General features: G+C 42.7%; 1 protein-coding gene across 18 annotated transcripts in view; it reads left to right on the top strand.

Annotated features, from left to right (window-relative positions):
* Window positions 1-23,204, top strand: part of MAGI2 (membrane associated guanylate kinase, WW and PDZ domain containing 2) — a 600,602-nt gene that overhangs the window by 308,662 nt on the left and 268,736 nt on the right. For all 18 annotated transcript variants that reach the window (XM_033162889.1, XM_033162886.1, XM_033162885.1 and 15 more), the window contains one exon: window positions 20,212-20,331. In XM_033162889.1, the coding sequence (XP_033018780.1) occupies window positions 20,212-20,331 (120 nt within the window). The remainder of the gene's footprint in view (window positions 1-20,211; window positions 20,332-23,204) is intronic.

The following is a 23,204-nucleotide window of genomic DNA, read 5'->3' as shown; positions in this document are numbered from 1 at the left end:
TAACCCTATTACATCTGCCAGATACATTTAGGCTCTTTGGAGATCATCCACACTTGAAGGAGGCCGGACAGTTTCAGTGTCTTTTTATGTCAGAGCTGCCAGCTCCTGCTGGGTGCAAATTGCTCTGAAACACAAAAAATACAAGAAGATCAATGAAGATTTAACACATGATTGAACAGAGCCTTGGGATGTTTGGGGTGTTCTCTACACGCTGCCTTGCTTCTTACAATAGATGTCCCAGCAGCCAGTAAAAATGATTGCCTTTGTTTTGTACTCTCAGGTGCTTCCCGAAAGTTTTAAAGAATTGTAGCAATGCCCCCGAGTGAGTTTAAATACACCCTGTTAACACAAAGTCTTAATAGTTCCCACTGAAATAGTTTCTGTGTTTTACCACAGAGTTAGTGTGCAGCCACCAAATCCCTGTAAGCTACTCCTGCTCCATGGCATGGTCTCCTGTAGGTCTCATCCAGTACCCTCTCCTCCTTGAACAAATAAAAATATTAGAGCATCTGAAGGTAGTGTTGAGCACTGCATTTAAATCATGAAATACATTTCTCTTAGGGAGATACTGAAGCCTTATGCCAGGTGCCACCAAAGGATATACATACGCACAAACTTCCTCCAATCTAAAGTTGCAACACAATACTAATTATACCATGTATGGTCTTTTCTTCATTACATATTCATTAGGCAAGGAAACAAAAGGGGTGGCTAATACCCCAGAGGACAGGATCACACTTAACAGATTAGACAACTGGGCCAATGACCTTAACAGATTAGACAACTGGGCCAAAGCAAACAAGATGAATTTTAACAAGGAGAAATGTAAAGTACTACACTTGGGCAAAAAAAAATAAAAAATGAAAGGCATAAATACAGGATGGGTGACACCTGGCTTGAGAGCAGTACATGTGAAAAGGATCTAGGAGTCTTGGTAGACCATAAGCTTGACATGAGTCAACAGTGTGATGCAGCAGCTAAAAAAGCCAATGCAATTCTGGACTGCATCAATAGGAGTATAGCGTCTAGATCAATGGAAGTAATAGTACCACTATATTCTGGTCAGACCTCACCTGGAATACTGTGTCCAGTTCTGGGCACCACAGTTCAAGAAGGATAGTGACAAGCTGGAACGTGTCCAGAAGAGGGCAACCAGGATGGTCAAAGGCCTGGAGACGATGCCTTATGAGGAACGGCTTAGGGAGCTGGGTATGTTTAGCCTGGAGAAGAGAAGGTTAAGGGGTGATATGATAGCCATGTTCAAATATATAAAAGGATGTCATATAGAGGAGGGTGAAAGATTGTTTTCTGCTGCTCCAGAGAAGCGGACACGGGGCAATGGATTCAAACAACAAGAAAGAAGATTCCACCTAAACATTAGGAAGAACTTCCTGACTGTGAGACCTGTTCGGCCGTGGAATTTGCTACCAAGGAGTGTGGTGGAGTCTCCTTCTTTGGCGGTCTTTAAGCAGAGGCTTGACAACCATCTCTCAAGAATGCTTTGATGGTGTTTCCTGCTTGGCAGGGGGTTGGACTGGATGACCCTTGTGGTCTCTTCCAACTCTATGACTCTAAAAGACTCTCTCTCTATAAGCAGCCCCTGTTAGCACATTTGAGCACAGCACAGTCTCATTGTCAAATGTAGACACTTAGGAATGTTGTTTACAACTTTGGGACTAAAGTTGCTCCTAGCACCAGATAAGGCACTACAAAGAAACAATAGGCACAAGGCCTCTAGCCTGGCTAGTTGGCTGAGCTTATAGGTCTCTATGTGCATCATTTGGGATCTGGGATCTATACAGGCTGCCAGTCTACTATTGGGCCAAGTTCAAGGTTTCGGTAGTAACATTTAAGACCCTATGCAGCTTACGACCAGTTTCCTTACATACCCAATAGCTTGCTGTGTTTTGCAAGACAGTCTCTCTTTGAAGTCTCCTGAAATAGAGCAATTGGAGCAGGGTTTTCAGCGTAGCTGCTCCTGATTTGTGGAATAGCATCCATGTTGAGCTATGACAGGCACCTACTCTTTGCTGTTTCCCAAAACAACTGCTTCCTGGCACTGTGATCCACAAGAAGGGTTGCTTCTCCCAGACATGCCAGTGTTGTATGGCTTGGATCCTAACTTTTCTTCCGTGAATGGAGCACAGTTCTCATTCATAGAACAGGGTTTTCCTGCCTCCCGCTTCCCTCTGCAGCTCCCTGTAAATCTTTTCCTGGAGGTTGAGGTAACCCTTGAGAATGACATGTGTGTGAGGAGGCTTGCAAGAATGAGGAAGCAACTCAAGAGAAGTGGCGTAGCAAACGGGGGGCGGTAGGGGCAGTGCACTCCCTGTGCCACGTCTCCAGGGGTGACAAGGCACGCGGTTTGCCGACGGCACCGCTCCAGCGCTGTATGGATGGTGCTGGGATCCTCTGCTCTGGGTTTGCTGCTCTGGGTGCCTGAGTGGCTTCCTACATCATTGCTCAAGAGGCAAGCCCCATGTGGGTTTGGGGGAGAATCTCCTCTCCAATCTGAAGTAATTCTGCATGTGAAATGTGTTGCTTGTGAAATGTAGCCCTTTGGTCTGCAGCATCCAAAAAGCTGTATTGATGACAATGGCATTACAAGGCCAAGGGCAGGAATCTGATAGTACGGCTTTTGTGCATCTTCTTTGCTTGCCTCTCTTTGTTAGAAATGTAACCCTGAGCCCCTGAAGCTCCCTCCCACTTTGCACAACATTCTCTTCAAAGTAGCTATGGAATAAAATGCGTAGATAAGTGTTGTTTGCTCCAGCCCCGTGCAGCTGAAAAGCAAAGGAGAATACAGAATACCACAAATAAGATGTCATATATGTATCTTCTTTAGTACACAATGTACTTTGGATGCCATTATTAACTACAAGCCCAGTCAGGCTGCCAGTAATGTCAAGTGCAATTTAACTGCAGGGTATTGGCCTTATGTCTAATGTTTTCTCTCTTCCCCAGATGGGCGGCGGGAGGGAATCAATATAGAGATTCTTGTAGATGATATTCGTTCAGCGAGTGCTGCCAGCAACAAATCCAGTCGCTTGTGGTCCCAAGGCCATAAAACATTTTACCGTGTGAGCTGGGCCTGGAAACAATAAAGGATAGGTGGCATTGTGGAAATTGAGGGAAATGGAAGCTGCACGTGTAATAATCCGCAGAATTTGGTTATGATTTGGAAATCGCACACAGGGCAAAGAGCTGTGTGTTCCACTCCACATGCATGCTGGGGACTCTCCACCCCTCTCCCTACTGCAATCCCTCAGTGGACAAGACAGGGTAAGAGGAGGCCAATTCTGATTCTCAATTTGCAGCATTATTAAAAATGTAGGCAGCTAAGGTGGGCATCCAGGCCTGCTGGTTTTCTTTCACTTCTAAGATTTGGGAGCAAAGATGGTAGGACCTGGCTGTTGTCCAGCTACTGTCAGTATGCCACCAAATTTAAAGGCAGCCGTGGAACGTGCTTTCAAGTGATTCCTTCCTACCCCATCCAGATCAAAAGGATAGTGAGCCAGCATGAAGTATTCAGCTTCACCCCAACTTCAAACCTGATCTCAGAGGAGGAGCAATGGGAGTAGGAACGCCCACCTTTCCACCAAGCAGACACCCCAACTTGCCCTCTTCCTCTGGTAACCCCATTGGTCAGGTTCCTCCTCTTTGTCAACTGAGGCCCAGCCTGAACCTCATAGACCTCAGTAACAATAATTCTGAACCAAGCTGGCCCCTGTCTGAATTGCAGTTTCCCCATATCCCATGTTCAAATTTCCGTGAGTGGATTTGGGTGTGGTCCTATTTTTGTTTATGTTGTGCGTTGGTTCATTTCATTCTTGTCTCTCTCTCCCCTTCATGCTCCTTTCCTAGTTTATTTATCATACTGTCAACAAATTTAAGTGCCCTTTCTCTTCATCTCAAGTACGTCAATATTTCTTGCCTCATTTCTCAAAAGCAGCACATTAATACACACTCAATGCACATTTTTATAGTAGCACACTTTTTCACCTCATATTTCACTGCATTAATGGTGAATGATGTCTCTTCTGCAGGCAAAAGAAATACAGAGATTTCTCTATTGTGTTTTATCGTCAAACATGGAATTTAAGGTGTTAGCTTATTTAAGTCAGCACTGTTTCCAGAAGAAGGGGGTGGGGGACATGCACATGCTATATTTTTGCTTTATTATTATTTATTAAATTTGTATATCACCCTATGCCCATAGATCTCAGGGATGTTTACAATTTAAAAAAACAGAAAATACGTAATAAAAACAAAAATGAAGACAACCCAATAATACCCCCTTCCCCAACACATTTTAAAAGGTCATCGGATGTCAATCAGCCAAAGGCCTGGTTAAAGAGGAATGTTTTCGCCTGGCACCTAAAGGTGTTTTCTTATCTCTCTCATCTGTGGCGATCACTTGTAGCCGAGTAAGATTGTCTTCCATAAACACGGTTTTAACAATGAGTCTGTACGTGACTGTGGAACCAATTCTGGATCCACACGTGCTTCCACAGTGGGGACATTGGTTTCCGGACGGGAGCTGATCACGGTGTGGATTTGCCAAGCGTACCTTCCTCTTAGCACATTTCTCCCTTGCGCCCTGAATTCAAGTGTCTTCAAAGCCCAAGACACCTTTGATAAAGGCTGTTCTCCAACTGGAGCGTTCGCAGGCCAGTGTTTCCCAGTTGTCAGTCTTTATACCACAAACGGAGCCACTGCAGAAAAGACCCTTCTTCATGTTGGAGGAGGCACACAAAAGGGGCCTCAGAAGATGATCTCAGGCCCACATTTATCAAGGTTCAGTACTTGGAAGTACTCCTTCAGATCAGTGAGTCTTACTTCTAAGTTGACGTTGTTGTTGTTTACTCAATTTATATACTGCCCTTTATCATAAGATCCCAGGGTGGTATACAACATTAAAAACACATTGCAGAACATCAATGATAAAAACATAGAAAAAGGCTAAGGAAATTGATATTTTATTATTTCAAAATTAATGGTGATAAAATAATAGCTTTGGTCATGTTCATTCAAATAGTTACACTTATAGGGATATATTTTTCTTTAAAAGCGCCATTTGGAGGTAAAATGAGGTATAGGAGGTATTTGCTGTTAATTGGAGAGAATCATATGCTAGTACACACATTCACGAGTGTACATTTTCAGCTTATATGAAGATGGAAAAGGTGAGCTAATAACCTAAAAGTGCACTAAGCAGACATGAGCCTAGTTATGACTTGCCATTAACTGGCCTGATTCATACTTAATGCTCCAGAGAGAAAATAAAAGAGGAAGAACTGGGTACCACAGTTCAAGAAGGATACTGGGAAGCTGGAATGTGTCCAGAGGAGGGCAACCAAAATGGTCAAAGGCCTGGTAACGATGCCTTATGAGGAACGGCTTAGGGAGCTGGGTATGTTTAGCCTGGAGAAGAGAAGGTTAAGGAAGAACTTCCTGACAGTAAGAGCTGTTCAACAGTGGAATTTGCTGCCAAGGAGTGTAGTGGAGTCTCCTTCTTTTCTGTCAGGAATGCTTTGATGGTGTTTCCTGCTTGGCAGGGGGTTGGACTGGATGGCCCTTGTGGTCTCTTCCAACTCTATGATTCTAAGAAAGAAAGAAAGAAAGAAAGAAAGAAAGAAAGAAAGAAAGAAAGAAAGAAAGAAATACTGACTGAGTTTATGCCAATGTAAACCTATTGACTGAAGAGTACCGTATATTTACTTTTTTAAAAAAGACTGTGTGATTCATCCTATCTAGAAATGTCTGAATTTGCAAAAAATGAAATCTTAACAGAAGCCTTTGAGGCTTACAATGAGAATCATTTCTCACCTTTTGCAGCCTGTGAATTGGATTTGAAACAGAGCCCTGAGACTAAAATTGGGAGTTTTTCTGAGCCACTGAGCTACATCTGATTGTTGATGATTAGAACCTAATTGATCCAAAACTGGGTTAGCCAAATGACATCTGACCGATATAGCTGCAACCATGTTTCTGATAAGCTGCTTGCGAGGTAAATGGTGTTGAGGTAATTGATTCCTGGCTGATTCCCCAACTATATTTTTTTTAAAGGGAATGTGAGGAACCTAAGAGAGGGGAGCAGTTTTACCTAAATAACTTCAACTGTCATTATCTATGTTAAAGCCCCTGGGCTGCAGTAATTTACTAAACAGCTTTAGCTAAAGTGGCTCAATTCAAGTCAATGTGCTTCAGCTGCAGGGGTCAGCAAACTTTTTCAGCGGGGGGCCGGTCCACTGTGCCTCAGACCTTGTGGAGGGCCGGACAATATTTTGAAGAAAAAATATGAACAAATTCCTATGCCCCACAAATAACCCAGAGATGCATTTTAAATAAAAGGACGCATTCCACTCATGTAAAAACACGCTGATTCCTGGACCGTCCACAGGCCGGATTGAGAAGGCAGTTGGGCCGCATCCAGCCCCCGGGCCTTAGGTTGCCTACCCATGAGCTAGAGTATGCTTTTGCCCTGGTTCCTGGTTCTCACGCTTTGCCTTATGTTTTGTCCTTGCCAAAGAAGGTGACTGGGGAGACCAAGCCAAAGGACAAAGAAATCCTATGAATGCAGAGCAGCTTAGTGTCTCTCAGAAGAAGAAAATGTTGGACTTGTACTCTGCTGCCACACTGCATAACAACATAAAACTCATGCTTTAAACAGAAATGTCTGCTTGGGTTGGGATGAGCATAACAAATATGGCGCCAATACATTTTCTATATAGATCATTTGTTGTTTGTACAGTTGCATTGCTACATGGCAGAAGTTATACCCTGCTCTCAATGAGTAATATCCCTTTTTTATTATTAGCTTGCTTTGCAAATTCTGCATTTGTCCTTTAAACCTTCTTCAGTGCTAAGAACATATTCAGCTTAACTGAATGGGTATCAAACTGCCACAAGTTATCCTAGAATCGACACACTGAGATCTGGAGCTCCCTATGTTATCAGGAGCGTGCAAAGTCACAAAAGACACACTTCCTTTAGAAGTTGAGGTAAAGTGCTCAACTTCTAAAGAGAGCCTTTGGTTCTGGAGGAATTATGAGAAGTCTTGACACACAAATGTGTTGTTTTCTTGAAGGAGGGGAGCAGGCATGATTGGATTTCTTTGCAGCTTCAATTTTATCTAAATATTTTCTCACTGGATTTAAAATAGATTAAACCCTTTAATCTCTAATTTGTGATGTTATAAAGCACGAGAAATTTTAAGAAGAGAGCAAACATAAATATTAAGTGTAGCTGGTTTCATGTATTATTTTTATCTAGTCAAGGCTGTATAAGCTCATTAAAATAAGTCTTAACATTTCATTTAATTTCGTATGCCACATTGAAGTATTGAGCATGTACTAGATGTCTAACAGACTTCTAAGTAATGATTTTGTAGTATAGATGCAGGTATTTATAGATGTCTTATCTTGGCATATCTTAGTAATGAAACCATGTGATGTAATTCCATCATGCAACAGGCCCGTCATTTGCCTCATTACTGAATGCAGAGATAATCAACAACCAGCTCTTGGTCTTGCCGTCCAACTCTTTAGTACTAGGGATGGCTATCAGGCCCAAGGCTCTTCCTCTTAAAGATGTTAGTCCAGGCATAGGCAAACTCGGCCCTCCAGATGTTTTGGGACTACAATTCCCATCATCCCTGACCACTGGTCCTGTTGGCTAGGGATCATGGGAGCTGTAGTCCCAAAACATCTGGAGGGCCGAGTTTGCCTATGCCTGTGTTAGTCTAACTGCAGAACGTCCACTCGGAAGACCCACCTAGTCAATGGAGCTTCCTTCCTCCCATGCAAGTGTAGTTTTTGTTCTTTTGCATATAAAAAAGCCAGTGTGTCTTGCTTCTAAGTCTGCATGTAAAACATATTGATTTCCCCAAATAATGCTGGGAAGGGTAGTTTACCCCTCACAGCACCCTTAACCATCTACAGTTCCCAGGATTATTCGGAGAGGGTTGTGTGCTTTAAATGTACAGAAGTGTGCGTGCACACGAAAGCTCATACCAAGAACAAACTTAGTTGGTCTCTAAGGTGCTACTGGAAGGAATTTTTTATTTTGTTTTGTTTTGACTATGGCAGACCAACACGGCTACCCACCTGTAACTAGTTTCATCCTAAGCTCAGCCTTCCCTTGTAGGCAGACTTTGACAGGATGCAGGCCTGTGGCTGGCAGGGCCAGAGACAAAAATGGGTAGATCATTTCTCATTCCCCTGCAAACTGACCCTCCTCTATCCCGCCCCATTTAAAAGTGGTGTGTGTGTGTGTGTGTGTGTGTGTGTAGGTGCAAAAAATGGAGTCTTTTTTATACGGAAAATAAAATCCCTGCACCATATGAAGGAAATGGTGATGCTGCTATACGAAGCCCTTCCTATAATTTTGAAGGAAAAGGTCACCCATCCGCTTCCCATCCGCTTTCAGTTCTTTCATTGCAGTGCTTCAGCAGCCAGACAATTCCTAGGAAACACAAGGTGTATTGATTCATTTGCTGTAAATGGAGCCTTACACTGTCTACTCAGAAGTAAGACCCACTGTATTCAATAGAACTCACTCTCAGGTAACTGGGTAAAGACCTTACACTGCAATCTTAAGCATTTTTACCCAGAACTACATCCCACTGAGTCAAATAGGATCATTTTCAATTACTACTATTATTTTCTTTCTTTCTTTCTTTCTTTCTTTCTTTCTTTCTTTCTTTCTTTCTTTCTTTCCCACCTTTCCCCCCTGATAGCAAGGCAGCTTCCAGCTAAATTTTTATTTCATTCCATTTATCTGTGGAAGGTGTTGTACACGATCCCTTCCGTCACATATTTTTTCTTTACAACAATCCTGCGAGGTAGGTTCAGCGAAGAGGTTGTAGTTGGTTCACGGTGACTGATGTATGTGATGTCTCTGTGTGTGGTGAGATCAAACGCAGGAGAGGCTTCCTGGTGTGGAATAGGGTGTCCCTATTTTCATCTGAGAAATGTTGGAGGGCATGCTAAAGAGAATTCCCCAGTATGATGTCTAAACTGGGGGTAATTTTGGTTAATTTAAGCTATGGTTTGTTAATGAGCCAGGATATCATAAACTACGGTTAGGTACTAACTTGCTTGAACAGCACACTGGAGAATGATTAACTACAGTTGGGCATCATGTCTCTAAACGACTACTGTTGATTTCAAGGAGATTGAAGCATCTACTTAATTTAAACCAATGGGCTAGGTCATTTAGGCCACGTTGTGCATACCAGAAGGCAACCTGAGTATTGCAAAACATTTTAAACATTTGGCAACCCAGTCAGATGGCCGGCATATGGATAATCATAAAATAATTGTTGTTGTATGCCTTGAGTTCCTTCTAAGCTGCTTCTTACCCTACATTTTGGACAGCGCTTCATTGCAGTGCAGCATGCCTCTGTTTTTCCTGTAGAGAACAAAGAAACCTCTTTCCTGTCTGTCTCTTGCAATCTCTAATATCCAACTTTTCTGTAATGCTTTTAACATATATTACTGAAAAGGGACCCTAGAGGGGGGGCACTTTATGAAAGGATCTTTGGGCACCTGTAAATTCAATTAAAGGAAGCTCTTTTACAGATGGTTGCTATTAGCTTCTCTGAATCACATGCATTATACTTTCTTTTGAAATGGCAATTTGCAGATTGAATTTCTACCAAACATCACTTCTCCTCTTTTCATCTTTAACTGAGGAGTCTCAAGCATTTAAACGCCAAGCCTCCTCTGTTGCTCTAAAATATTGAAAATCACACAATTACCCCAAAACTATGCAGAGCACATTTTTAGTGTTCTTCTGCAATGTAAAAAGCTGTATTCATTTCATTCCTATATACAAACATACTGTTACAAATACATACCCACATACATGTACACACGTGACAATAATCTTCCATGCTTGATTTAACTCAATGAATTCACCTCGCACCTCTTACTATTAAGGTTCTTTACCCTGTGAATATTATTATTAACATCTTGAAATGCCTTCTTTGCAAAGATAATGGAATAAAGATGTTTTATGGGTTAGGAACAGAGCTAAGAATGAGCTCCTTTGTAGACGGGTTTAATCTTCGGTCAGGACTACTCTTGAGAGTAGATTCATTGTAGGTGGAATTGGGAGTTTGCCAACAGCACAAAGATGACTCAATTAACACTTTGATTGCTAGTCTGAAAGTCATGGCGTTTGATCTGAAAACCATGAATGGAAAGCAAATCACTACTAGCATTCCACACTAACAGAACTGTTCAGTTTGTGAAGGTCCTTTATGTATGTATCACAGAAGTTCTCCTCTTTCAGTTCCACTGTTTTCATGTATTTCAGTGCAAGGTATAAAACGGTCTTTCACATGTCCTCCACATTTCAAAGGGCACTATTGGATCAAACTTGTGCTATATGGTCATGAAAATGCCCAACAGATCAGTTCTGGCACTGACTTGCATTGTTATCCTATGAGGATACCAACATAGCTGCCTGAAGTGGAGCAAAGCTAAGCCATACCAGTCTGCACCAGTTGCAGATTGGAACAATATAGAAGCAGAGCATTGTAGAGCTGGAAGGGACCCTGCGGGTCGTCTAGTACAACCCACTGCAAGGCAGGATTCTCACTTAAAGCATCCATGGCAGATGACAAGATTCTTAGCAAACAAATAAGTAAAGGAAGCGACTGCTCCAGAAGAAGCCTGCTTTAGACCTTTTGGAGTGGCACTGCTATTGGAGAGTGCTGGAGACTAGGGCTGGGCGATATGTGTCACCAGCTAAACATCGCAATATACTAATATATCATGATGTCTGAAATAAGGATGGCTGGCTTCACGGTTTCCCCCACATTGTGATTTTTGCATACCACCCACAGGAGCACCCACATCATGATCCACAATATATTGCCAGGTCAAAAATTATGAAACCGATACCACAATATGGACTTCAAACTAGTTTAGTGTGGCAGCACCAGCACTTTCGAACACAGGCAGGCATCTTCACCGTATTCCTTTTGGTGCCTGCTGAATAAATTCTTATTTGGACAAGGCGAGATGAGCGCCGCAACCCCAGAGTCATCCGCGACTGGACCTAACGGTCAGGGTCCTCCCTTTACCTTTACCTTACTCAAAGGTTGTAGGAGTTTGAATTTGTTTTAGCCTGTTTTATTGCAGTTTTAACCTTCTGTATGTTTTTAAATTATGGTTGCAAAATGTTTAATGAAAATTTTATTGTTTTACCTTTTTTTGTAACTGCATTGAGGTTTTATCTCCAATCAAGTGGCATATAAATCTTAAGAGATAAATAAATGTTATACCAAATTAGGACCATTGGTCCAGCTAGCTGAGGACTGTGCAGGCTGCATGGGGTTTTCCCCAGCCCTTTGTGGAGATGCCAAGCATGGGACCTCTTGCATACAAAAACCATGTTCTCTGCTCCTGAGCTATGGTCCTTTTGAAAATCTTTCAGGTGCAGGCATTTGAATGCAGGCTATTGATTTTTTGCTTCCCTGAGTATTTTACTATGCCCCTAAGAATAACTGGGCCTATCGAAGTCAAGCTGAAAATGGGGAGTATATGTCATTACACAATATGGTCCCAGCATATTGCTCTCTTAAGACCCAGTTCCTACCTGCAATGACTATCAACACACTTGCTTTCATTGTATTGGGGGGGGGGGGCTGTCTGGGACAGGGTGTCATGGGGACATTTATTTGAACTGTGATGGTGTATCTGTACCCATTACATGCGCATCGCGTAATGCAGCAACAATGTAGCCCCCCCCTCCCTTTTTCATTGTAACTCTCAGCAAGGGAAGGATTTCTAAACTTTTACGGTGTTGTGTTTCACTCTTTTACTCAGAGCAAGTATCATAAACCCTTGGAGCTTCCTGCCTGGTAATACATGTAAAGTCAGTTTCCTTGAAAATAATGTTCACTGTTTGTGCCATCTGGGAGTTTTAGAAGAACAAGACAAATGCAGAATATCTCTGTTTTATGTTCTTCTGACAGAGATGAGTAGACGTTCTCAGGCAGTTTTATTGCTTATGGCAATATTACCCCTATATAAAGTAGCAAAGCAAGCAAAGAAGGCTCATTAAATATTGTTGAGGTTTGCTATGGAAAGGTGTATTCAAGGTCATAGTAAGGTTGCATCTGATGATTATTGAAGATTAGCAATCCAATTCTGCAGGAGCCCTCTGGCCATATTAAGGCATGATAAGCCTTGCATACATCTGTCAGTAACAAGCTGTTTCAGCTGCAGAACATGCATTCACTCTAGGTACGTGTCCAGCAAAACCAAAGAGCATCATATACTGAGGAGATTTCCTTGCAGTCCTCCTTGCTATAAATTGAACAGTAAAGATGTATCTTTTCCTAAGGCTTTTCTTCACTTCAATAGTTTATTTTTCTGTGCTTGGAAATGACACTGAAGGCCTCTCCATATGATCATTCAAAAAGCATGCTCCAACCTTCTTTTAGGATTCTGCACAGTGTGCTCTGCTTTCTTAAAGGAATTGGACTGAAGTGCCTTCAGTATGCCAATGACAGCCATGACATCTCAATCAGGACAGGCAGTTCTGGTGCTGGGCTGTTGCCTGGAGGTAGTAATGGGCTAGATGTGAGCCACTAAATTGAAACTGAATCCAGACAACACAGAGGTATTGTGTGTCGCAGGCTCTCAAGTCTGAGAAATGCATAGGTGACTGGTTCTAGACCAGCCTTTCTCAACCTTGGGTCCCCAGATATTTTTGGCCTACAATTCCCATCATCCCTGACCACTGGTCCTGCTACCTAGGGATCATGGGAGTTGTAGGCCAAAAGCACCTGGGGACCCAAGGTTGAGAAAGGCTGTTCTAGATGGGGGGGGGGACCAACAACAACTACATAGCTTGGTGTTATTCATTGATCCAGCATTGCCACATGACACTTAGGTGCCATTGGTGGCGAAAAGTGCCTATTTCTAGTCACGGCTGGTTCACCAGCTATGGGCCTTTCTGGATAGGGGTAGTCTGTCTACTACGGTCCATGCTCTTGCAACCACCAGAGGACTAGTACTGTGTCTCAATGTAGGACTGACCTTGAAGACTGTTTCAACTAATGCAGAACACAAAGTGCTAATGGGCACCATTGGCCAGGCTCATATTAAACCAGTCCTTAAATATCTGCACTGGTTTACAATATGCTTCCAAATCCAATTCAATTTGTTGGAGGTGTGCTACTGGAGCTGCCCCCCTTTTTAAGCAGTCACAACACAGAAATCATGAGGGCTGTGTATTTTATCCCACGCATTGACTGTGAGTTAAAGATTCAAAAGGGGGCGGGGTGTCTCTGCATATCTCACTCTAGCATTTTATGAACCCAGCAGTGCCCCTACACAATTGCAGGAGCAGTGATGCTACCAACTGTCGGAATCAGTTTTGATGGGGAAATATGTGGCCTGTGAACAAACAAAAATATATGTATTATGCAAGGAACAGCTTATGCATAAACTCCTTGAGAAGCTCTACCATATTTTTTCCTGTGTTCTATCATTTGACATCTCTCTGTCGCATAGAGCCATGCCTGCTAAGAAAGGCACCCCCCCCCAAAAAAAATATGCATCTCATTTTCTAATAATCACTAACAATATTCACATGAGAGACATAGCAAATGTTCAGAGGTAGCTAATGCATTTGCATAAGTAAATGAGTGTGCAAGAACCGAAATCTTCACGTCCAGCAGACATTATCAAAGTGCTCTAAGTACTGACAAAGATAGTAAGACACAGACTATTTCCTGTGCGAAGACCACAAAGTAAATTGTATCTGTTGCACCGAATGCAGGGCAGTTTGCTGAATTCATTTGTCCAGCAACGCTACTTATATTTTCAAAACCAATGCTGAAGGTTGTAATTTCAGTAAAACTAGGCTCTGTGGATGAAAGCCACTTTTCAGACATTGGAAGGTTGCAGCCAAAGCAATTATTTTAACATGGTGGATAACATGATAGTAGAGAGGGCATAAGCAGTATGTCACATGTACTGAGGCTTTAATTTGTGATTCTCTGATTCCCTACTATGTTACAAGTATGTACCTGGACTCACAAGTACACAGCCGTCACTCATGGCTATACAGCCATCTATAGACACACCGCTGAGAGGTTTAGACTCTTTTGCTGGAGGTGCAATTTGCGCTTGTCTGAGAGTATGTATTTTACAAGAAGCTCTCACATTTAGGAATAAAGAAGCTTGGTTTATTATACAAAATCTAAGTTACAGGGTATATCAATGCTGCTTCAGACAGCAAAATTCTGCAATACATACTACTGTACTCACCTTGATCTAAAGAATGACAGGGTGCCTTAACTGTTTCCTGGGGAGTGCTGGGTAAATTCTGTCCTGTTGGAGCTAGAAAAGCTAACTGCCTACCAGCAGAGCCAATTGCCTATCTGAGTTTTTGCAACAATATTCTTCCCAGTAGGGCAGAGAGAGGCTTTGAAATGAACAAGTCCTGCCCCTTTCTCACCATTGCCCATTCTATAGTGAGAAAATGACTGAAAACTGGTCATCCTGCTTGCTTCTCACTCTTGAGTGTTTTGCTTAACAAAAGAGTAAAAGATGGTGATAGTGAGCCTTTAACTGAATCTAGCCATATCTTTGTATATCTGTGTATCTGAAGAAGTGTGCATGCACATGAAAGCTCATACCAAGAACAAACTTAGTTGGTCTCTAAGGTGCTACTGGAGGGAATTTTTTTTTATTTTGTTTCGACTATGGCAGACCAACACGGCTACCTACCTGTAACTAGCCATACCTTTGTTAGTTCTCTGCCTGCAAAGTACCTTTGTGGATGGCTCCCATTGAGGAGTTGAGTATCCTGTCTTCTTCTTTGGCGATCACTCCTAGCTGAGGAAGATTGTCTTCCATAAACACAGTTTTAACAGTGAGTTCGTAAGTGACTGTGGAGGCCAGTTCTGGATCCACACGTCCTTCCACAGTGGGGACATAGGTTTCTGGGTGGGAGTTGATCACAGTGAGGGATTGCCAAGTGTGCACATTTCTCCTTTTCATCCTGAGTTTGAGTGTCTTCAAAACCCATGACACTTTTGGTAAAGGCTGTTCTCCTGGAGCTCTTGCAGGCCAGTGTTTCCCAATTGTTGGTGTTTATATTACATTTTTAAAGGTTTGCCTTGAGAGCGTCTTTGAACCTCTTTTGTTTACCACCAGCATTATGCTTTCCATTTTTAAAGTTCGGAATAGAGTAGTTGCTTTGGAGGGCAATAATCAGGCATCCACGCAACCTTGACCAGTCCAGTGGAGTTGATTGAGATGAGGCTGGTATCAAGCAATGTTGAAGATGGAGACTCTCGTGTCATATTATGTCTTGTCAATCTTCTTACTTATGCCATGATCTACAGAGATAAATCATAAGTTCAGACTCACACTCTCCTGTTCACAGCTGTGGCTACTCACCAAGGGAGCTAATCAGAGGAAGAAACTGCTGGTTTGCCAAGGTAGTTTGACACCCAGCCCTGTCCACATTTGGATGTGTTTCTCGTTCAAGCTGAAATAATACTATAGGACAAAATCCCAGGAAGCAAGTCGTCTTCTTTGGAGATCCCTCTTGAGTCCAGGATGGCCTGTCTAGCAATGTGCACCAGCCTTGATTCCCTTCCTTTCAGCATTCACTTATGTTTAAGTGTGATTTTCAATGCAACTGCTTCACCAATTTCTAATTATTAATTTTTCAAGTACCTTGTGCTTATCAGCTAACTATATCTATTTTGTTGGAAAAATCGTACTAATTGCAACAATAGCCATTTATGCAGTTTGCCTTAAGCATTCCAGGTACTCCACATCTATCATATCATTAATCCTCAGAACTGCCCTATTGCCGATGTGGAGCTGATGGGGAGAGAAAAAGTGGCTTGCCATAAGGCCACCAAGAGACTTAACATCTAAATTGGTTGTTGGCTCCCAGTCAGACTCTTTGCGGTTGCACCCTATACCTGCTTTCAGAAGCACAACAAGAAGAATGTCTGGAGGTTGGTTGTAAACCCTTTCCCCCTCCACCCTTTTAGTTTATCGTGTGCTGGCTGGGGATTGGCAGATTTCCTGTCTGAAGGATTTCATCCTCTACTCCCACATTCTAAATGCCTTAGAAACAACTAAGAAACAAAAGGCGTATAAATTATAAAGATCTCCCATGTGGATGGCTTTCAGCTTCCCATCTGCCACACAGAGAGTTCAGGGATTGTCATGGTGTCAGCAAATTGAGCATATAATTCAAACTAGTTGGGAGTACATCCCAAACAAGCAAATTCCAAGTCGGGGGGGGGGGAGGAAGTATTTTGAGGACAAAGTAACCCCCCCCCCAGGCTTGGAAAACTGCAGTACTCCGCCTGACCTCCTAGCAACTGTTGTGGTAGTGGGGGGTCATGAGGACTAAGGTCCAGATATCTTGGCCCCAAATGATTTGAGCCTAAAAAGTCGTTGGATGCCATGTTATGACACTGGGGGGCTTGGAGCAATGTCAACATGTTGAACATACCAATATGGCTCTTGCACGCCATGTCGGCCTAGAATTCTTTATTTAGCAAAGTGGGCAGGGAAGTATTGCTTCTTGTAGAAGATCTGAAAATATATACAGCTATTTTGAAATGTACAGGGCTATGCCGATTTAAGTACATCAAAGTCAGTTTAAACAGTTTAGCTTGGTTTCATTGTTTATTTAAAGCATTCTTACTTTGTGGCTTATATGAGATCAATATCATACAAGAGAGTCCCTGCCCTTACGTTTACAATCTAACAAAAAAGAAAAGGGGAAAAGGAAGGAGGGGGGACAACTCAAGCACCAGTCCCTGACTATGCCCATGTTGATTTGAAGGTAGGGAGGGTTTAGTCCTTTGCCGCCCATTGTGGTCCCAGTGTAGATCAGACCTCTCACACCTGCGGTTTCCATTTCCAGAAAAGATCCCTTGAAACAAATGAACCCAAACAGTACATGCAAACATTGTCAAAAGCTATCAAGGTCCCAGATGTACGGATGGGAGAGAAATTTAATGACGACCTACCTATTTTGTGCTTCCCAATAAAATGCACATATGCTTTGAAATGGGCAGTTCTGTATGTATGTGTGAAAGTTTCGCCAAGAGTGTGAGCACATTGTGCTCAATTGTGTTTGTCTATTAAGGGCAATGTGTGAGGTTTTTGACCTCCCCCCCCCCCGCTATGCCCATGCCAATCTAGAATGGAACTTTGGAATCAGCTGTTTGTTGCAGCGCTCAGGCTAAAATGTGGTTGGTCTCGCAGCAGCAAGTGTGCTGCTTGCCCTGCAATTGAGGGGCCGAGGCAGCATGGCGTGTGCATGCTATGCACACATGTGCAATGTGTCGACATCATGCACACATGCCGCGGGGCATGCTGATGTCACTCATGGACACTGTGTGATGTGCTGACACGTCATGTGCATGCTGCGTGGCTTGTGGGTGTGGCACAAGCATGCCGTGCGGCATGCACAAGAGAGGGAAGCACATATGTGCGGCGTGCATGCACAATTGCCATGGAATTTTGAGGGGGCTAGGCTCCCTCCTTGAACATTTTTGGGGGCCCTCAGTCCCCTGCCCCCCAACATGATAGCCCTGATCAGCAGGATAGACAGACTGTGTTGCATGTTTATAGCAGTGCGCTTGCACCTGCTAGGCTCTCCTTGCATATTTGTGAATAAAATAAATATAACACCAATGGGTATGTCTCAAGGGTGTGCTCTTCCAAAGGCAAATAGATCCTTATTGTGTTATCCCTGAAACTAACCAGTTGGAGAAATTGGGGCAGTATAACTCTTCTTTAAAGCACATGGGTAATAATGGCCCTTTGTGTTTTTATTGTGTTGTAGCCTACCTGGAACCACACTTCCCTTTAATTGCTCTCAGTAGCTACAGCAACATCAGGGTTATGAAGTCCTTTCACAAAAGATGCAAATTACATGTTGAGAGACAGAGAGCGAGCGAGCGAGGGAGACTTGATTTTGAATAGCAATTGCTTTTCAGCATCAAATGTGGCAGGATTATATATAGTACGGTGTCACTTAGTGCAGAATAATAAAGACAGACTGTCGCATTATTTGTCAGAATTGGCACACTCATGGTACCATCAGATTTTTTAGCCAGAGAAGTTGAGGAATTGGACTTATCATGGCACAGCTAGTGGACAATCCCAAGTAGTCCCAAAGTGTTTGTTGATATAATGACAGCAAATGGTTTCACTGCTCAGTGAAATAGCCCCGCCCCCCAAAACCATCTAAGTAGACTAATAGTGTGATCCGAGGAAAGGGGGATTCTGGTGACAAAGGTCCCATTGAACTGAATGGGGGGGGGTGAGCTGGGACTGGCAGAATATGACAAAGCTTAGGTTTTAAATTTATGCACCCACCACAGCTGCAAGTGAATTGGGGATATGGAAAGCATTTTGTTATACATCATGTCCTCATGTTGTATTCCTCGAAAATGCTTTTGGAGCACGCATGTGATACCATGGTATCCCATAATAAACCATTGTGGGAGTCACATTCAGGGATGATTCTTGGTTCTTTTCCATTTGAAATGGAAGTCGGGGAGATTAGGCCCCCAGAGATTAAGCTAAGAACAGAGAAAATGGGAGAAGAGCAGCTGCAGGACGAGGAAAGACAGGATGGAGGAGATGCCTCATGCACCCACGACACTGATTTAACTCAGACGGCTGGTGCAGCTGATCCGAGGTGCAGCCTGAATCGAAGCTGGTGAAGCTGCCAAGTGGAATGATTCAGTGCTTTTTTCTATAAAAAATGTGTGCCAGTACTCACCATGAAGTTGTTGCAGTAAGTGCCGCACTTCAGGGCATCCTGATCGAGTTTGCAGATGACACCAAATTGGGAGGGGTGGCTAATACCCCAGAGGACAGGATCACACTTCAAAATGACCTTAACAGATTAGACAACTGGGCCAAAGCAAACAAGATGAATTTTAACAAGGAGAAATGTAAAGTACTACACTTGGGCAAAAAAAAAATTAAAAAAAATATGAAAGGCACAAATACAGGATGGGTGACACCTGGCTTGAGAGCAGTACATGTGAAAGGGATCTAGGAGTCTTGGTAGACCACAAACTTGACATGAGTCAACAGTGTGATGCAGCAGCTAAAAAAGCCAATGCAATTCTGGGCTGCATCAATAGGAGTATAGCGTCTAGATCAAGGGAAGTAATACTACCACTATATTCTGCTCTGGTCAGACCTCACCTGGAATACTGTGTCCAGTTCTGGGCACCACAGTTCAAGAAGGATACTGACAAGCTGGAACGTGTCCAGAAGAGGACAACCAAAATGGTCAAAGGCCTGGAAACGATGCCTTATGAGGAACGGCTTAGGGAGCTGGGTATGTTTAGCCTGGAGAAGAGAAGGTTAAGGGGTGATATGATAGCCATGTTCAAATATATCAAAGGATGTCATATAGAGGAGGGTGAAAGGTTGTTTTCTGCTGCTCCAGAGAAGCGGACACGGGGCAATGGATTCAAACTACAAGAAAGAAGATTCCACCTAACCATCAGGAAGAACTTCCTGACAGTGAGAGCTGTTGGACAGTGGAATTTGCTACCAAGGAGTGTGGTGGAGTCTCTTTCTTTGGAGGTCTTTAAGCAAAGGCTTGACAGCCATCTGTCAGGAATGCTTTGATTGTGTTTCCTGCTTGGCAGGGGGTTGGACTGGATGGCCCTTGTGGTCTCTTCCAACTCTATGATTCTATGATTCTTTGACTTTCTAACAACAACAACGAAAGAGTTGTTGGTACTGTATACACTTGAGTACCCCCTGTGGGGGAGCACTGCCTGAGACCAAGAGGGCACAGAACTCTGACTCACTGCCAAGCCAGTCTCCAAAAGGATAGGGTGAAGCAAAGTGATATAACAGGGAAGGGTGTCGTTAACTCTGACCAATAAAGCAGTACAAAAGCTCCAACTTCATCTTATATGAGTTCATGAGAGTAGAATCAGTGGAGGGCAGGAGTTTTGACATACCCCTCCTCCTGCCAGGGGCCATGCCCACTGTCAGTCATATGGACGCCTATATGTGAAGCTCTGCAATCTGCAGCAAATAAATATTGTAGTTAGCAACCTGTACTTTTTACGAAACCATACAATAAACCAAACCTGAGATAAGTCTTTCAGATAGATGCCCATTAATGTTCATAATAGCAGTTTGTGTTTTCTTTCCTTCAAATTAGGCACTACAAGGCCTCATAAGGAGGGGGAAGTCCCTGGTGTGGATTATATTTTCATCACTGTTGAAGATTTTATGGAACTAGAGAAAAGTGGTGCTCTTTTAGAAAGCGGGACATATGAAGGTAAGCTGCGTTCTTTAATTGCAAAATCTGCTTTATGTTTTCATTATGTTTTCCTCCATTTTCTGGAATTACATTAGGACATCCCATTAGATTGTATCATAGCACCCATTATCTTAAATTTATGAGCAGCCAGATGGTAGTTGTGAAAGTATTTTTTTCTCTCCTATGAAATATCTAAATGCAAATGGGCTCAATTTAATTGGAATTCGTGTCAGTTAAGGGGAAGGGAGAATAAAAAGTGAAAGCTAAACCACTCAGCGCTCAGCAAAGTTAAGGCATTAAACAAGTTTTTTTTATTTAATTAACGAAATAAGGTATAATAGAATACATACCAAAAAAAAGACAGAGTTAATGTCCTTGGGCAATAATTCACAAATTGTATAAAACAAATATTAATAAATTAAAGCATTAAAGCTGAGTCAAAAGGATTCCACAAGGTCAGAGAATCAAGGGAGTTAACCAATATACCTTTATATTTGTATCTAGGTATTTGGGGGCATTTTCACTGGGCCAGCTGCACTAAAGGGGGGAGGGCATGTGTTCAGTTGTGGCTCATTCCTGTCTTCTGAACACAGCAACCAGAGTCAGGCCAGTGTGTATTTGGTTGTCTAACCTTCATTTTGAGATTCTTGAATATCATCATGCTTCATAATTGTTTGAGATTACCATTACACCAAAAACCTGAGCCTAACTTGCAAATGCTTCAAGCCAGGCACTGCTTGTTGCAGGGCAGAGAGGGTGAATGAAAATGCTAGATTGAGGTGGACAGTTCTACACACACACACACACACACACACACACACCCATACATTGTTGACGATCTTGCAGATAATTGTGTAAACTGAAAGCTGAATCGGCATTTTTAAAATTGATGCCATGCAGATTTTTGTAGAACTTTTTTTAAAAAGAAAGAAATAAAAATCCTAGCACCTTAACTCCATGGCAAGTAGATGTGGAATTTCCGCAATGGGATTTTAAAATATCTGCTTGAGAAGTGACAAGCTGGCGGCTTAATGATACCTCTAGGGTTACTGTTGATTCACCTCATGTCAAACTTGTTCAAGATGAATAAAAAAAAAAATGTGTGTGAAATGGAAGTATGTTGCATAATACTGGAAGAGGAATGGAATGGAAATGTGCATAAAAAACCCACAACACCATAGAAACTTGTAAACAACACGTTTCTTATAGTACATAAATGCAGTACCACATTATATCATGTCTTTGGTCTTTTTTGACTGCTTATCTCTAGATACTATAGGTTTGCAAGCTGCGCATTAAAAACAAGTACATTCCGTAGAAGTCTAATATATTGGGTGATATCATCTGTCTGTGAAGGAACAGTGTAGGGCTCAGACTTATAATTTAAAATGATGTTGTTTTTGCTGTCTAGGAACTTATTTTTCCCCACCAGCAGCTGGGACTGGAATTAATAGTCCCAGCATCTCCACCAGGAAAATGACATTGGATGCAACATTCCCACTAAGGAGATGGTTCCAGGCAGCACCATTTACCCACTGGAGATGCTGCAACTGATACTTTCAGTCCTGGTCTCTGACGGAATAAATACATATATAAGACATTCTACTGCAGAGGTGGGGAACTGTTTTTAGCTTGATGACTGGATCTGGAAGTGGCCCACAATTCACGAGCCATTTTCGACAGAGGGTAGGCCCAGCCACCTGCCATCATATCAGAAGTGATTGGCGCTGATAGCAAGCCACACTTTATCTGTGGGCAAGTGCAATGTGAATTCAAACCATGCCAGCAAACAGACATTTTTTTTCCTTGGCAGACTGGCAAAGCTGTCTACAGTGCTGGTCTCCAGCAGGAAAAAAAAATCCCTTTGAAGGCATAGTTTGAGTCCAAACTGCATCTGCAAATGGACAGTTTCAAAAGGGGCTTTCAGTTTCAGCTCCAAATTGCTCTTGGATGCTTTCAGCAAGACCAAGGAACAATCAGGAGCACACTTTAAGCTCCCAATGGTTCACTTACAGATACAGGTACATCTTTGCCTGTCCCGCATATGACATCAGGTGTGGGGCAGATGGGTGTAGTTTGGGGGAAATTACCTCACAGACAAAATTCAGACCCCTGCCAGCCAAATTGGGCCCATGGACTGGAGGTTTGCCACCACTGTTCTGCTGGGAGCATCTGCAGCTGCTACCTCTGCCTTCCCCTTCCCCTTACGCCAAAATGAGTTTCTTCCCATTGGAGAAGGGTGAGGGTGCTGGTGGGTCACAGCAAGTAGGGCTGTATTTACCCAGTTATGGGGCTGTCATACGTCCAGATTTTCCAGGATTTCAAAGGCAGAATTGACATCTGGGGAGGATTTTCGAAAGGTGGCGCTTTGTCCTGGATCTTAGGCAAGTCAGTTGATAAACCACGTTATTTTGGGGGGTCTTCCTAAATTTTGGGGTCTTCCCAAAAACTTTTGGGGTGTCCTGGTTTTTACTTTTTTGAAAAATGGCAACCCCAGATAAAAGAGCCTTGCTTACCCCAGTCTTCCTCATAAACATTCAGATACTCTTATGCAAGAACCTTCCCTTCATTGTTTGTAATATTCCTAGTGACGGCTGCACAGTGAGAGACTAAAGTGCCATCACTTTCATACCAAAACTGGTTACAGTGTTTAACTGACAAATATATCAAGTATATTTATTGACAAATACATCCAGAGGCTTAAAGGAACATATTACTAACATTATTTCTGTCCTGCTGACCTACCATTTAATTGTAGGATGTGGTATCTTCCAATGAATGTTCTTGAAGGCACATTTCAAGCTAAGAAAGTTTGGACCTGAATAGCGCTTGATTGCAAAACCACCTTGGAACCGTATATGGTCTAAATGCCAAAAAACACGTTACAATGT

This window comes from Lacerta agilis, chromosome 10 (assembly GCF_009819535.1).
Source record: "Lacerta agilis isolate rLacAgi1 chromosome 10, rLacAgi1.pri, whole genome shotgun sequence".
In the NCBI taxonomy this organism is placed as follows: Eukaryota; Metazoa; Chordata; class Lepidosauria; order Squamata; family Lacertidae; genus Lacerta; species Lacerta agilis.
This window is presented reverse-complemented; position numbering and strand designations above follow the sequence as displayed.